General features: G+C 43.7%; 1 protein-coding gene across 11 annotated transcripts in view; it reads right to left on the bottom strand.

Moving 5' to 3' along the window:
* Nucleotides 1-5,554: 5,554 nt before the first annotated feature.
* The window catches only part of KIAA1109 (KIAA1109 ortholog), a 294,629-nt gene continuing 282,460 nt past the window's right edge, over nt 5,555-17,723 (bottom strand). For all 11 annotated transcript variants that reach the window (XM_044302174.1, XM_044302098.1, XM_044302121.1 and 8 more), the window contains 3 exons: nt 15,108-15,242; nt 8,949-9,114; nt 5,555-6,384 (listed from right to left, as the gene is read on the bottom strand). In XM_044302174.1, coding sequence (XP_044158109.1) covers nt 6,168-6,384; nt 8,949-9,114; nt 15,108-15,242 — 518 coding nt within the window. In that variant the 3' untranslated portion in view covers nt 5,555-6,167. The remainder of the gene's footprint in view (nt 6,385-8,948; nt 9,115-15,107; nt 15,243-17,723) is intronic.

Here is a 17,723-nt window from a genome sequence, read left to right as displayed (position 1 = left end):
TACCTGGTCCTCTGGTGGTCCCTTTTGTTAGGATCGACCACCAGAGGACACAGGCAGCTCAGTACAGTCGCACCAAACACCACACTACACTACACCCCCCCCCCCCCCGTCACTTATTAACCCCTTATAAACCCCTGATCACCCCATATAAACTCCCTGATCACCCCCCTGTCATTGATCACCCCCCTGTCAGGCTCCGTTCAGACGTCCGTATGATTTTTACGGATCCACGGATACATGGATCGGATCCGCAAAACACATGCGGACGTCTGAATGGAGCCTTACAGGGGGGTGATCAATGACAGGCGGGTGATCACCCATATACACTCCCTGATCGCCCCCTGTCATTGATCACCCCCCTGTCATTGATCACCCCCCTATAAGGCTCCATTCAGACGTCCGCATGTGTTTTGCGGATCCGATCCATGTATCCGTAAAAATCATACGGACGTCTGAATGGAGCCTTACAGGGGGGTGATCAATGACAGGGGGGTGATCACCCATATACACTCCCTGATCACCCCCCTGTAAGGCTCCATTCAGATGTCCGCATGTGTTTTGCGGATCCGATCCATGTATCCATGGATCCGTAAAAATCATACGGACGTCTGAATGGAGCCTTACAGGGGGGTGATCACCCATATACACTCCCTGATCACCCCCTGTCATTGATAACCCCCCTGTAAGGCTCCATTCAGACGTCCGCATGTGTTTTGTGGATCCGATCCATGTATCCATGGATCCGTAAAAATCATACGGACGTTTGAATGGAGCCTTACAGGGGGGGGTGATCAATGACAGGGGGGTGATCACCCTGATCACCCCCTGTCATTGATCACCCCCCTGTAAGGCTCCATTCAGACGTCCGCATGTGTTTTGCGGATCCGATCCATGGATCCGTAAAAATCATACGGACGTCTGAATGGAGCCTTACAGGGGGGGTGATCAATGACAGGTGGGTGATCACCCTGATCACCCCCTGTCATTGATCACCCCCCTGTAAGGCTCCATTCAGACGTCCGCATGTGTTTTGCGGATCCGATCCATGTATCAGTGGATCCGTAAAAATCATACGGACGTCTGAATGGAGCCTTACCAGGGGGGGATGATCAATGACAGGGGGGTGATCACCCTGATCACCCCCGGTCATTGATCACCCCCCTGTAAGGCTCCATTCAGACGTCCGTATGATTTTTGCGGATCCGATCCATGTATCCATGTATCCGTAAAAATCATACGGACGTCTGAATGGAGCCTTACAGGGGGGGGTGATCAATGACAGGGGGGTGATCACCCTGATCACCCCCTGTCATTGATCACCCCCCTGTAAGGCTCCATTCAGACGTCGTCCGCATGTGTTTTGCGGATCCGATCCATGTATCAGTGGATCCGTAAAAATCATACGGACGTCTGAATCGAGCCTTACCACGGGGGTGATCAATGACAGGGGGGTGATCAGGGAGTCTATATGAGTGATCACCCCCCCTGTCATTGATCCCCCCCCCCCCCCCTGTAAGGCTCCATTCAGACATTTTTTTTGGCCCAAGTTAGCGGAAATATATATATTTTTTTGTTTGTTTTTTCTTACAAAGTTTCATATTCCACTAACTTGTGTCAAAAGATAAAATCTCACATGAACTCACCATACCCCTCACGGAATCCAAATAAATAAACATTTTTAGACATTTATATTCCAGACTTCTTCTCACGCTTTAGGGCCCATAAAAAGCCAGGGCAGTATAAATACCCCACATGTGACCCCATTTCGGAAAGAAGACACCCCAAGGTATTCCGTGAGGGGCATATTGAGTCCATGAAAGATTGAAATTTTTGTCCTAAGTTAGCAGAAAGTGAGACTTTGTGAGAAAAAAACAAAAAAAAAATCAATTTCCGCTAACTTATGCAAAAAAATAAAAAATTCTATGAACTCGCCATGCCCCTCATTGAATACCTTGGGGTGTCTTCTTTCCAAAGTGGGGTCACATGTGGGGTATTTATTCTGCCCTGGCTTTTTAGGGGCCCGAAAGTGTGAGAAGAAGTCTGGGATCCAAATGTCTAAAAATGCCCTCCTAAAAGGAATTTGGGCACCTTTGCGCATCTAGGCTGCAAAAAAGTGTCACACATCTGGTATCGCCGTACTCAGGAGAAGTTGGGCAATGTGTTTTGGGGTGTCATTTTACATATACCCATGCTGGGGGAGAAAAATATCTTGGTCAAATGCCAACTTTGTATAAAAAAATGGGAAAAGTTATCTTTTGCCAAGATATTTCTCTCACCCAGCATGGGTATATGTAAAATGACACCCCAAAACACATTCCCCAACTTCTCCTGAGTACGGCGATACCAGATGTGTGACACTTTTTTGATGCCAAGGTGGGCAAAGGGACCCACATTACAAAGTGCACCTTTCGGATTTCGCAGGCCATTTTTTACACATTTTGATTGCAAGGTACTTCTCACACATTTGGGCCCCTAAATTGCCAGGGCAGTATAACTACGCCACAAGTCAACCCATTTTGGAAAGAAGACACCCCAAGGTATTCCGTGAGGGGCACGGCGAGTTCCTCGAATTTTTTATTTTTTGTCACGTTAGCGGAAAATGATGATTTTTCTTTTTTTTTCTTTTTTCCTTACAAAGTCTCATATTCCACTAACTTGCGACAAAAAATAAAAAATTCTAGGAACTCGCCATGCCCCTCACGGAATACCTTGGGGTGTCTTCTTTCCAAAATGGGGTCACTTGTGGCGTAGTTATACTGCCCTGGCAATTTAGGGGCCCAAATGTGTGAGAAGTACTTTGCAATCAAAATGTGTAAAAAATGGCCTGCGAAATCCGAAAGGTGCACTTTGTAATGTGGGTCCCTTTGCCCACCTTGGCATCAAAAAAGTGTCACACATCTGGTATCGCCGTACTCAGGAGAAGTTGGGGAATGTGTTTTGGGGTGTCATTTTACATATACCCATGCTGGGTGAGAAAAATATCTTGGTCAAATGCCAACTTTGTATAAAAAAATTGGAAAAGTTGTCTTTTGCCAAGATATTTCTCTCACCCAGCATGGGTATATGTAAATTGACACCCCAAAACACATTCCCCAACTTCTCCTGAGTACGGCGATACCAGATGTGTGACACTTTTTTGATGCCAAGGTGGGCAAAGGGACCCACATTACAAAGTGCACCTTTCGGATTTCGCAGGCCATTTTTTACACATTTTGATTGCAAGGTACTTCTCACACATTTGGGCCCCTAAATTGCCAGGGCAGTATAACTACGCCACAAGTGACCCCATTTTGGAAAGAAGACACCCCAAGCTATTCCGTGAGGGGCCTGGCGAGTTCCTAGAATTTTTTATTTTTTGTCGCAAGTTAGTGGAATATGAGACTTTGTAAGAAAAAAAAAAATTTAAATAAAAATCATCATTTTCCGCTAACTTGTGACAAAAAATAAAAAGTTCTATGAACTCACTATGCCCATCAGCGAATACCTTAGGGTGTCTACTTTCCGAAATGGGGTCATTTGTGGGGTTTTTCTACTGTCTGGGCATTGTAGAACCTCAGGAAACATGACAGGTGCTCAGAAAGTCAGAGCTGCTTCAAAAAGCGGAAATTCACATTTTTGTACCATAGTTTGTAGAGGCTATAACTTTTACCCAAACCATTTTTGTTTTGCCCAAACATTTTTTTTTTATCAAAGACATGTAGAACAATAAATTTAGTGAAAAATGTATATATGGATGTCGTTTTTTTGCAAAATTTTACAGCTGAAAGTGAAAAATGTCATTTTTTTGGCAAAAAAATCGTTACATTTCGATTAATAACAAAAAAAGTTAAAATGTCAGCAGCAATGAAATACCACCAAATGAAAGCTCTATTAATGAGAAGAAAAGGAGGTAAAATTCATTTGGGTGGTAAGTTGCATGACCGAGCGATAAACGGTGAAAGTAGTGTAGTGCCGAAGTGTAAAAAGTGCTCTGGTCATGAAGGGGGTTTTAGCTAGCGGGGCTGAAGTGGTTAAGGGGCTTATTAACATTGGGGGTCTGATTGGGGCTGTCAGATGAGGTCTGATTAACATTGGGGGTCTGATTGCTGACCTGATCTGAGATCTAATGAAACATATTTTTTTCCTATTGTACGCCTGTAAAACCTAGGTGCGTCTTATGGACCGAAAAATACGGTAGATTCTTTTATTAAATATTATTGCCATTACTCCAATCATTTTGAACAAGTATTTTTTCAGATACTGTTTATTGCGGTTGGCAATTGGGTAATGGTTGACTGAGCTCATGACTGTAGTCATACTGAAGCAATATGGTGATCATTTTTTATAAGTATGTTATAAATCAATTTAAACTTGACACTGGCCTAATACGAGGACAAAACATCAGTAGGTCACTCATTGAGTCTGTAAACCTGTCCGGCAGTACTTTTTTTAAAGGCTCAGAATGCTTTTTTAATCCCTCATCGATCCCCCGCCAATCCCGTTCTGATGCTCTGTACTTCCTGATTCTCCTGGATAAGAAGATAAACTAATCACTGGCTGTAGTAGGTCACCGGTCAGGAGCCCTAAAAAGCATCAGAACTGGAACAGCGGGGATCAGCGAGACGAGTATTACTGTACTTTATTCTGAGCCATGGTAAAAAGTTTTTACTGGTGAGACAACTCATTTAAGGGTAATTAGGCAACATTTCATCCATACACTCAGTCTTCCGAAATGTATATAGCTATGTACAGTACCTCCAGCTACTTGACCAAGTGGAATATCCAGATAAAACAGCATCAACTGGATTTAAATGTCAACAATTTATTGTTATGGCCAACGGATAAAGTCACAAAATTCACAGTTAATATTCTGCAGTTATTACAGAAAAATATTCATATTGCACATAATAAAAACTAGACTGCAGAGAATTTACAGTGTTGAATCTCAGTTTTCAGACCAAAATATACATAATCATGCAATGCTTTATCCTTTTTGGAAAGGCAGCATGCATCATGGTAAACAGGTACATTCACAATGGAATTAACAAACTCCTCTCATCCCTGAGTCTCAGGCCTCTTTCACACGGGGGAGTTTTCCGCACGGGTGCAAAGCGTGAGATGAACGCATTGCACCTGCACTGAATCCAGACCCATTCATTTCTATGGGGCTGTGCACATGAGCGGTGATTTTCACGCATCACTTGTGTGTTGCATGAAAATCACAGCATGCTCTATATTGTGCGTTTTTCACGCAACGCAGGCCCCATAGAAGTGAATGGGGCTATGTGAAAATCGCAAGCAACTGCAAGCATGTGTGGATGCGGTACAATTTTTACGCATGGCTACTAGGTGACGATTGGGATGGGGACCCGATCATTATTATTTTCCCTTATAACATGGTTATAAGGGAAAATAATAGCATTCTTAATACAGAATGCTTAGTAAAATAGGGATGGAGGGGTTAAAAAAACATAAAATTAAACTCACCTCATCCACTTGTTCGTGCTGCTCGGCTCGTCTTCTTTCTTCTTCTTTGATGACCTGGGAGAAAAAGGACCTTTAGTGACGTCCCTGCGCTCATCACATGGTCCTTTTGCGGCCCCATTGAAGGTGATGGACCATGTGATGAGCGCAGGGACGTCACTAAAGGTCCTTTTCCTCCCAGGTCATCAAAAAAAGAAGACGAGCTGGGTTCACAAACATGTGGATGAGGTATTAAGAATGCTATTATTTTCCCGCAACCCATCCGCATCTTTTCCCGCACGTCACCCGCGTGAAAGAGGCCTTAGGCTTCATGCACAAGACACTGTCCGTACGGCGATCTGCAAAAAATAGATCCCTTCCATGTGCATTCTGCATTTTTGTCATTCCCATCATTAGAAAGGTCTATACTCATCTGCAATAAGGAGAATAGGACATCTTCTATATTTGTGGAATAGACATGGATGCGGACCCGGATGGCAGATATGGCGGTCATGTGCACGTCGCCTTACACTGAGATGTATACACATTGCAGTAGAATATCACAACTAAGGGCTCACAGGAAGAGTTGCATCAAAACAGTCCACAGGGATGAGAGATAATAGCAGTTTCTCACTTCCAAGCCCATAGTAAAACATTTTACTGTACAATATAAAAACAAGAGGAACTCATTTGATCATTTCGGTTTGTTCACATTTTATACATGTTCAGTGCTCCTCTTTGTCCTTTCCTTTCTTTTCCTTCTCATCTTGTAAAGCCGATCCAAGCTTTTTGATGAGGACTGAAAGGACTTTGTCCAGAGGATCCATTACGCCACGCTGAAGCCATTTGGGAATAGTGGTTCTTGCATGGTGGAAACCCAACTTTTGAAGTATGTAGTCAACACCCACTGGATCAATTTTCCTTCCTGTCCAAGATATGAGCCTAAGAGGATATGAAATATATATCAATGTAGTGATTTAACATGTATACTTGTATACATTGGCACTTCCAGTACATAATTATAACCGTTGTTATTCTAACATGCAGATGTGCTGAGAGTTATAATGAAAATATTCATATGGCTTGCTGTGAACATTTAACATATTCATTTCAGCAAATGGCATTTATCATGTAGAGGAAGTTAATACAAGGCACTTACTAATATATTGTGACTGTCTATATTGTCACCTTTGCTGGCTAAATTAATTTTTTCATCACATTATACACTGCTCATATCCATGGGTTATGACCACGCAGTGGTCGTGCTTGCACACTATAGGAAAAGGTGCTGGTTGGGACCGCAAGAGTGCCTATGTTTTTTCCTATACTGTGTATAAATGAATCCAGACAACAAAGGAGGCAATATGGACAATCACAATACATTAGTGCATTGTATTCACTTTATTCATGATAAATTTAATTTGCTGAAGTTAGACAATCCCTTTAACCACCTAAGGCCTCATGCACACGACCGTTGTGTGTTTTGCGGTCTGCAAAACACGGATGGCGTCCGTGTGCGTTCCGCAATTTACAGAATGGCATGGACATCTATTGATATAACTACCTATTCTTGTCCGCAAGACAGACAAGAATAGGACAGGTTATATTTTTTTTGCGGACTGCGGATTGGAGCAACAGATGCGGACAGCACACGGAGTTCTGTCCGCATCTTTTGCGGCCCCATTGAAGTGAATGGGTCCGTATCCAAGCTGCAAAAACTGCGGCTTTGATGAGGACCAAAACAACGGTCGTGTTCATGTTTTGCCCCAGTCCAGCTTTAGCAGTTAGAAAAGTAGCTAACTGGAAGGCTGCTTTAGATGCTTCTATCTCCCCAATGGTAGCAGCAGTAACACACAACTGGTCTTGTTTGAAAGCGGACATCCCAAGATTTCAGACAATACCAGAATGACAGCAATATGTTCAGTACACGGGAAGGCATCACTGATAGAAATCAGGATGCTGTGAATGCAGCTGAAAGTGAAAGTAAAAGCAGGTTTTACCCGCAATTATTCCAGACAAGATTTCTAACAGTGATTTCTCCTCTGGAATGTCAGCTTTCAAACAAGACCAGTTGCATGTTTTTGGATGCTACCACTCCCATTAGTCTGTAGTGTCTGTGACACCTGGATATAAGGACAGACTGGTGATGTGGGATGTCTATTGATGAACAGAATGCATAAGGGGAACCGGTCACTAGAGTTATTTAAGCCAAATTTCTAGCGTGTTGGTATACTCCTGGTGTGTAGGGTACTAAACATGCTGCAGTCAAAACCTTACATTATAGCATTACGTATAAAAAGAAGTTTAGATTCAGCGTATTCTCAATGTAAAGTACAAGAAATGAGTATTGAGAAGAGTCTTGCAGCATCTAGAGCATGCACAGTGCGCAGGTAAACCCGTGGCCCTGACACCTTGCTTCACTGTGCATGCTCTGGATGCTGCTGGACTGCAGCAGAATTTATTTTTATACATAATGCTGAATGGAGAGGTTTGACAGTATAATGACATGCTGGCGGTTCCTTTTTCTATGCATACACTGAGATTTCCACAATTCCCTTTCCTTCCTGTTGACATAAGGATGCACATGTGCAGTCGCTTTGCATTAAACCGCGTGCCGGCTTCCAGCTCCTATTCTTTCACTATCCGACCAAACGTACAATGGGAAAGCAGCTTTAATAAACTGTGGTATCATTTCTGTACTGAAAAGTCAGAAGAGAAAGTAAGGCGTAATCAAATATGACGGCTGTACACACAATGAGGAATTGTGTATATTTGTGTATATTATAAAACCCTATGAAATTACTGGCCACGTGGGGGGGAAGGGGGTGTTCTTCTACGATGGCAGTTTTACTCCATGTCATAGGACAGCTCTAGATAAGCAAGTAGATTACTGTACTGTACTGTAACTGATAATTTGGAGTTTGCTGAGAGCAGATCCAGCTTGCTGTCCTTACTCCACTCTTCACCGCACTTGCTTGCTACCTTACGTATGTGTCCTTTACATGTATTTTTCCCTCCTTTTATCTGGGAGGTGAATTCTTTTGTACAGATTCTTTCCACAGAGATAATACAAAGTCAGAGAAGATGTTATTCATTTGGTGACAAAAACATATACAGAATTAAAATGCTATTTATATTGCTGATAATCTGAAAAAGGGCTCATGCACACTGTATCATGGATGCGGACACATTAACTTGAATAGGTCTGCCATCCAGGAGATATGGAGCGGTGTGGAACAGAGCCACTAATCGGAAGCACTACGGAGTGCTACCGTAAGTATTCTGTCCGTGCCTCCGCACTGCAAAAAAGTAGTGCATGCATTACTTTTTAATAGTGCTGACCGTAGGATGTGGAGAGCGAACCCAATTCAAGTGAATAGGTTTGCATCTGCAGAAGGCGGCCACATGGTCGGTGCCCATGCATTGCAGACCGCAGCACAGGCAAGGGCGGCACACGGTCGTGTGCAATGAGCCCTAATATGAACCAATATTGAAGGAACTAATACCTAAGTGTGGGCTCCAGATGCCATGTATTGCACATGAACTCCCTCCAGTCCACATAAGTGTAATTAGGGCTCTCCTCTTTATTCTTCTCAGAAGAACCATCATCAATCTGTATCACAGGACTCTTCTGCCCTGTACGAGTAGTGAAGATTCGCGGTGGGAAAATAACTGTATTGAAAAAGGTTACAACAGGAACATAATATAAGAATGGAAATGTTATGCAAGAACCACTCAGTATAAAGCTTGGGCTACTTTCACACTGGTGTTTTCCGATTTCCATTTGTGAGATCCGTTCAGGGCTCTCACAAGCGGTCCAAAATGGATCAGTTTTGCCCTAATGCATTCTGAATAGAAAAGGATCCGCTCAGAATGCATCAGTTTGCCTCTGTTCCGTCTTCATTCCATTTTTGTGTCCGTCTGACGAAACTGAGCCAAACGGATCCGCTCCCATTGACTTACATTGTGTGTCAAAACGGATCCGTTTTCTATGACACAATCTGGCACAATAGAAAACAGATCTGTCCTCTATTGACTTTCAATAGTGTTCAAGACGGATCCGTTCTGAACGAATGCAAACGGTTGTATTATCTGAACGGATCCGTCTGTGCAGATCCATGACGGATCCGCACCAAACGCGAGTGTGAAAGTAGCCTTATACTACTACGTCCACCAGTCCTAACTATTTAAAGGGGATTTGTCACCTCTCTTCATGTGTCTGTTTTATTAAAGGGCTTCTGTCACCCCACTAAAGTGATTTTTTTTTTTTGGGGCTAGTAAAATTAGTTATATTGCGATATATGACAATATAATTGTGTTACTTACTTTGATCCAGCAGTTTCTGCAAAAAACGAAGTTTTAATATATGTAAATTCAGTCTCTACCAGCAAGTAGGGCGGCTACTTGCTGGTAGCTGCTGCAGAAATCCGCCCCCTCGTCGTGTTGATTGACAGGGCCAGCCGGGATCTCCTCCTCCGGCCAGCCCTGTCGGCATTTCAAAAATCGCGCGCCTGTGTTGATTCGGCGCAGGCGCTCTGAGATGAGGAGGCTCGTCTCCTCAGAACTCCCTCAGTGTGCCTGCGCCGATGACATCACCGAAATAGAAGACGTCATCGGCGCAGGCGCACTGAGGGAGTGCTGAGGAGATGAGCCTCCTCATCTCAGAGCGCCTGCGCCGAATCAACACAGGCGCGCGATTTTTGAAATGCCGACAGGGCCGGCCGGAGGAGGAGATCCCGGCTGGCCCTGTCAATCAACACGACGAGGGGGCGGATTTCTGCAGCAGCTACCAGCAAGTAGCCGCCCTACTTGCTGGTAGAGACCGAATTTACATATTATAAAACTTCGTTTTTTGCAGAAACTGCTGGATCAAAGTACGTAACACAATTATATTGTCATATATCGCAACATAACTAATTTCACTAGCCCAAAAAAAAAATATCACTTTAGTGGGGTGACAGAAGCCCTTTAAGTACTCGTATTTAGTGTTGAGCGAACTTCCGTGGTAGCGGAATCCATAACAGAATTCTTAGATAACCCAAACCTTGTACGCCGAACTTGAAAACACAAGTTCGTTCAACACTACTCATATTCTTTTCTTAAAACTCTGCATTGTGCTGTTCCTGTTATTACGCCTAAAATATTTACAAGGAAATCGACAACTGGGTGTCACCCTACACAGTCTGGCACTGTCAGCCCTGACTGGAAAATTTCAGACTGTGGGGACACATCCTGAAATGGTAACTAGATGGCAATTTATTCATAAATTTCTATGAGGAATAAAGAGAGGAACAGTACAACACAAAGGTCTAAGGAGGTTTTTGTCTCCAGCACTCCAGCCTGGGAGAAGGAGACGCCCAGGAGAACAAGAGCAGGCTCCTCCCAGTTGAGCCGAAAATCTGAAGATACCGAAGCCTATACCGGGAGAACGGAGCGGCACCCAGGGATAATAGTAAGTGCAGGGAGATTTCTGGGCGCCGCTCTCCATGTCAGCATACTTAGTTAGATTTTTTATTGTAATGAAAGGTCCTCTTTAACCACCTCCCGACCGCCTAACGCAGATATGCGTCCGGGAGGTGGTTGCTTTACTCCTCCTGGACGCATATACGCGTCATCTCGTGAGACGCGAGATTTCCTGTGAACGCGCACACACAGGCGCGCGCGCTCACAGGAACGGAAGGTAAGCGAGTGGATCTCCAGCCTGCCAGCGGCGATCGCTCGCTGGCAGGCTGGAGATCCGAATTTTTTAACCCCTAACAGGTATATTAGACGCTGTTTTCATAACAGCGTCTAATATACCTCCTACCTGGTCCTCTGGTGGTCCCTTTTGTTAGGATCGACCACCAGAGGACACGGGTAGGTCAGTAAAGTCGCACCAAACACTACACTACACCCCCCCCCCCCCGTCACTTATTAACCCTTTATGAACCCCTGATCACCCATAATCACCCCATATAAACTCCCTGATCACCCCCCTGTCATTGATCACCCCCCGTCATTGATCACCCCCCTGTCATTGATCACCCCCCTGTCAGGCTCCGTTCAGACGTCCGTATGATTTTTACGGATCCACGGATACATGGATCGGATCCGCAAAACGCATACGGACGTCTGAATGGAGCCTTACAGGGGGGTGATCAATGACAGGCGGGTGATCACCCATATACACTCCCTGATCACCCCCTGTCATTGATAACCCCCCTGTAAGGCTCCATTCAGACGTCCGCATGTGTTTTGTGGATCCGATCCATGTATCCATGGATCCGTAAAAATCATGCGGACATCTGAATGGAGCCTTACAGGGGGGGTGATCAGTGATAGGGGGGTGATCACCCTGATCACCCCCTGTCATTGATCACCCCCCTGTAAGGCTCCATTCAGACGTCCGCATGTGTTTTGTGGATCCGATCCATGTATCCGTAAAAATCATGCGGACGTCTGAATGGAGCCTTACAGGGGGGGTGATCAGTGACAGGGGGGTGATCACCCTGATCACCCCCTGTCATTGATAACCCCCCTGTAAGGCTCCATTCAGACGTCCGCATGTGTTTTGTGGATCCGATCCATGTATCCATGGATCCGTAAAAATCATGCGGACGTCTGAATGGAGCCTTACAGGGGGGGTGATCAGTGACAGGGGGGTGATCACCCTGATCACCCCCTGTCATTGATCACCCCCCTGTAAGGCTCCATTCAGACGTCCGCATGTGTTTTGTGGATCCGATCCATGTATCCATGGATCCGTAAAAATCATGCGGACGTCTGAATGGAGCCTTACAGGGGGGGTGATCAGTGACAGGGGGGTGATCAGGGAGTCTATATGGGTGATCACGCCCCTGTCATTGATCACCCCCCTGTAAGGCTCCATTCAGACGTCCGCATGTGTTTTGCGGATCCGATCCATGGATCCGTAAAAATTATACGGACGTCTGAATGGAGCCTTACCAGGGGGGTGATCAATGACAGGGGGGTGATCAGGGAGTCTATATGGGTGATCACCCCCCTGTCATTGATCACCCCCCTGTCATTGATCACCCCCCCTGTAAGGCTCCATTCTGAATTTTTTTTGGCCCAAGTTAGCGGAAATTTTTTGTTTGTTTTTGTTTTTTCTTACTAAGTCTCATATTCCACTAACTTGTGTCAAAAAATAAAATCTCACATGAACTCACCATACCCCTCACGGAATCCAAATGCGTAAACATTTTTAGACATTTATATTCCAGACTTCTTCTCACGCTTTAGGGCCCCTAAAAAGCCAGGGCAGTATAAATACCCCACATGTGACCCCATTTCGGAAAGAAGACACCCCAAGGTATTCCGTGAGGGGCATATTGAGTCCATGAAAGATTGAAATTTTTGTCCTAAGTTAGCGGAAAGTGAGACTTTGTGAGAAAAAAACTAAAAAAAATCAATATCCGCTAACTTATGCAAAAAAATAAAAATTTCTAGGAACTCGCCAGGCCCCTCATTGAATACCTTGGGGTGTCTTCTTTCCAAAGTGGGGTCACATGTGGGGTATTTATACTGCCCTGGCTTTTTAGGGGCCCGAAAGTGTGAGAAGAAGTCTGGGATCCAAATGTCTAAAAATGCCCTCCTAAAAGGAATTTGGGCCCCTTTGCGCATCTAGGCTGCAAAAAAGTGTCACACATGTGGTATCGCCGTACTCAGGAGAAGTTGGGGAATGTGTTTTGGGGTGTCATTTTACATATACCCATGCTGGGTGAGAAAAATATCTTGGTCAAATGCCAACTTTGTATAAAAAAATGGGCAAAGTTATCTTTTGCCAAGATATTTCTCTCACCCAGCATGGGTATATGTAAAATGACACCCCAAAACACATTCCCCAACTTCTCCTGAGTACGGCGATACCAGATGTGTGACACTTTTTTGCAGCCAAGGTGGGCAAAGGGGCACATATTCCAAAGTGCACCTTTCGGATTTCACAGGCCATTTTTTACAGATTTTGATTGCAAGGTACTTCTTACACATTTGGGCCCCTAAATTGCCAGGGCAGTATAACTACGCCACAAGTGACCCCATTTTGGAAAGAAGACACCCCAAGGTATTCCGTGAGGGGCACGGCGAGTTCCTAGAATTTTTTATTTTTTGTCACAAGTTAGCGGAAAATGATGATTTTTCTTTTTTTTTCTTTTTTCCTTACAAAGTCTCATATTCCACTAACTTGCGACAAAAAATAAAAAATTCTAGGAACTCGCCATGCCCCTCACGGGATACCTTGGGGTGTCTTCTTTCCAAAATGGGGTCACTTGTGGGGTAGTTATACTGCCCTGGCAATTTAGGGGCCCAAATGTGTGAGAAGAACTTTGCAATCGAAATGTGTAAAAAATGACCGGTGAAATCCGAAAGGTGCACTTTGGAATATGTGCCCCTTTGCCCACCTTGGCTGCAAAAAAGTGTCACACATGTGGTATCGCCGTACTCAGGAGAAGTTGGGGAATGTGTTTTGGGGTGTCATTTTACATATACCCATGCTGGGTGAGAGAAATATCTTGGCAAAAGACAACTTTTCCAATTTTTTTATACAAAGTTGGCATTTGACCAAGATATTTTTCTCACCCAGCATGGGTATATGTAAAATGACACGCCAAAACACATTCCCCAACTTCTCCTGAGTACGGCGATACCAGATGTGTGACACTTTTTTGCAGCCAAAGTGGGCAAAGGGGCACATATTCCAAAGTGCACCTTTCGGATTTCACCGGTCATTTTTTACACATTTTGATTGCAAAGTTCTTCTCACACATTTGGGCCCCTAAATTGCCAGGGCAGTATAACTACCCCTCAAGTGACCCCATTTTGGAAAGAAGACACCCCAAGGTATTCCGTGAGGGGCATGGCGAGTTCCTAGAATTTTTTATTTTTTGTCGCAAGTTAGTGGAATATGAGACTTTGTAAGAAAAAAATAAAAAATCATCATCATTTTCCGCTAACTTGTGACAAAAAATAAAAAGTTCTATGAACTCACTATGCCCATCAGCGAATACCTTAGGGTGTCTACTTTCCGAAATGGGGTCATTTGTGGGGTTTTTCTACTGTCTGGGCATTGTAGAACCTCAGGAAACATGACAGGTGCTCAGAAAGTCAGAGCTGCTTCAAAAAGCGGAAATTCACATTTTTGTACCATAGTTTGTAAACGCTATAACTTTTACCCAAACCATTTTTTTTTTTGCCCAAACATTTTTTTTTTTATCAAAGACATGTAGAACTATAAAGTTAGCGAAAAATTTATATATGGATGTCGTTTTTGTTTGCAAAATTTTACAGCTGAAAGTGAAAAATGTCATTTTTTTGCAAAAAAATCGTTACATTTCGATTAATACCAAAAAAAGTAAAAATGTCAGCAGCAATAAAATACCACCCAATGAAAGCTCTATTAGTGAGAAGAAAAGGAGGTAAAATTCATTTGGGTGGTAAGTTGCATGACCGAGCGATAAACGGTGAAAATAGTGTAGTGCCGAAGTGTAAAAAGTGTTCTGGTCATGAAGGGGGTTTCAGCTAGCGGGGCTGAAGTGGTTAAATAACCAAATTATTCTGATTGTAAAAGAGATAAATGGCCCATTTACATTCTAAAGATTATGAAAGAAATTCCCTTTAGAAATATAACCATACATATGGCTACTTCTAGAACTTTTTAATGCCCGCACCTTTCTCTTTTTCCTTCAGATATGCAGACACCAGATCATGCAGAAATATTATCAGCTCTGCATCCATTGTGACACAGATGTGATCTGTAAACTCAGTCACCACACTGCATTCCACTTTTGGTTTGCTGTCAACATCTGTAAGACACAAAATTACATATACATAAAAAAAACTAACAATTGCCCAAAGTATTTAGTTACATACTGTAAATAAAAGATACAGTAATGAGACGCACAGGAGTGGATGACCCCACAGAAGGAGGTGCTCACAGTAAAAAGGAATCGCCCCTCCTTTAAGAAATTGACAGTAAAATATAAAGTATACTGGGCACTCACACTGTATGTGGAACCAAGTGATAGATACTATGAGCTTCAATTAATAAGTTTATTGACATAACCATACATTGACATATATAGAAATATAATGTCCCCACAATTAATAATATAATAAGAACAACCTAAAAATTAATAGTAACTAAAATGGTGGATTAATTAAACATCGGTATAACCACAATAGCTTATCTTGCAACTAAAAGGACACTCCGAGAGTAGGTAAGATGATGCCTACGTATTAGATTAGTTGTACATCAGTGTGACCACAATAGTTGCCTTGCGGCTAAAAACCTTGATCACTTGGGATGATAGAATGTAGTGACAAGAGTCATTAAATTGCTGCCGGTGTTATCTACATGCAGGATTGGGGTCCGCTGGTTTGGACAAAGTCTCTGCGTCTCTAAAAGTCCACTTTACAATGAGTGTTTAAAGCGGCGTCCCGCTCTTACTCACTGTTCGGTGATTCCTTTTGCAGTATTCCACTGCTGAAGTTCCGGTTCACTGTGTCGTCAAAAACTTGCTCCCAGGTTCGTCTGAGCCGGTCTCTATGGCTCTGGGCACCGCTCCGTTTTAGTGAAGAGCCGGTGTCCTCCAAGCCTATAGTCACCCTGCTTCCACGCTGAGTTACCTTTGCAGGCACGATGTTAGATAATCTCGTGCTGGGATCTTGATTGATCAGTGTTTGTAGTGAGTCAGCTCGCCAGGATCTCTTTGCTTACAGGATACTCCGGTTTCTTGCAGCGTCAACCTGGGATAATTGTGCAGTATATTCAACACAGATTCATGTAAGTGGACTGGGGGTCTTGAACCAAACGCGTTTCGGGGCTTAACGTTGCCCCTTCCTCAGTGTTGAATATACTGCACAATTATCCCAGGTTGACGCTGCAAGAAACCGGAGTATCCTGTAAGCAAAGAGATCCCGGCGAGCTGACTCACTACAAACACTGATCAATCAAGATCCCAGCACGAGATTATCTAACATCGTGCCTGCAAAGGTAACTCAGCGTGGAAGCAGGGTGACTATAGGCTTGGAGGACACCGGCTCTTCACTAAAACGGAGCGGTGCCCAGAGCCATAGAGACCGGCAGCAGACGAACCTGGGAGCAAGTTTTTGACGACACAGTGAACCGGAACTTCAGCAGTGGAATACTGCAAAAGGAATCACCGAACAGTGAGTAAGAGCGGGACGCCGCTTTAAACACTCATTGTAAAGTGGACTTTTAGAGACGCAGAGACTTTGTCCCAACCAGCGGACCCCAATCCTGCATGTAGATAACACCGGCAGCAATTTAATGACTCTTGTCACTACATTCTATCATCCTAAGTGATCAAGGTTTTTAGCCGCAAGGCAACTATTGTGGTCACACTGATGTACAACTAATCTAATACGTAGGCATCATCTTACCTACTCTCGGAGTGTCCTTTTAGTTGCAAGATAAGCTATTGTGGTTATACCGATGTTTAATTAATCCACCATTTTAGTTACTATTAATTTTTAGGTTGTTCTTATTATATTATTAATTGTGGGGACATTATATTTCTATATATGTCAATGTATGGTTATGTCAATAAACTTATTAATTGAAGCTCATAGTATCTATCACTTGGTTCCACATACAGTGTGAGTGCCCAGTATACTTTATATTTTACATACTGTAAATAGTTATTCTCCATACACACAAAAACTTTGTATACATTTTATATATGCTCACTTGGTCTAAGGCTATGGCGACACTGGTCACATGACAGCTGTCGCTGCCAGGAGTAGCGGTGATCCCATAGAAATGAATGGGATTGCCGCACGAGTCGCAATAAATCCAGCTACTCAGTGGTCTTAGGCTAAGACTGGCAGTGTCCCCGCTAAGACAAAACAAGTTTAGCTAATATGCCTATGTATCAAAGATAAGCCTCAGGACCATGTTAGCCTTAAAGGGGTACTCCCATCCCTTCAACGTCAGATAGATGCTTCTAGCTCTAGACTGGACTCCCCACAGTGAAGGAGAGTGCAGCCATCCTGTCTTCCTCCATTTACATATGTGGGAGTTCCGAAAATAGCCAAGGAGCAGCTATTTCCAGCAGCCCCATAGAGGTGAACAGAGAGAGGTGGCAGTGCATGCATGGTGCGCTCTCCATATACTTCTATGGGAGTTCCGAAAATAGCCAAGGAGCAGCTATTTCCAGCAAGCCCCATAGAGGTGAGAGGTGGCAGTCCATGCATGGTGCGCTCTCCATTTACTTCTATGGGAGTTCCGAAAATAGGAGGGAGACTACATAGCTAGCTCACTT

This window comes from Bufo gargarizans, chromosome 1 (genome assembly GCF_014858855.1).
Source record: "Bufo gargarizans isolate SCDJY-AF-19 chromosome 1, ASM1485885v1, whole genome shotgun sequence".
NCBI classification, from domain to species: Eukaryota; Metazoa; Chordata; class Amphibia; order Anura; family Bufonidae; genus Bufo; species Bufo gargarizans.
The sequence above is the reverse complement of the archived record's forward strand: the minus strand, read 5'-3'. Positions and strand labels throughout refer to the sequence as shown.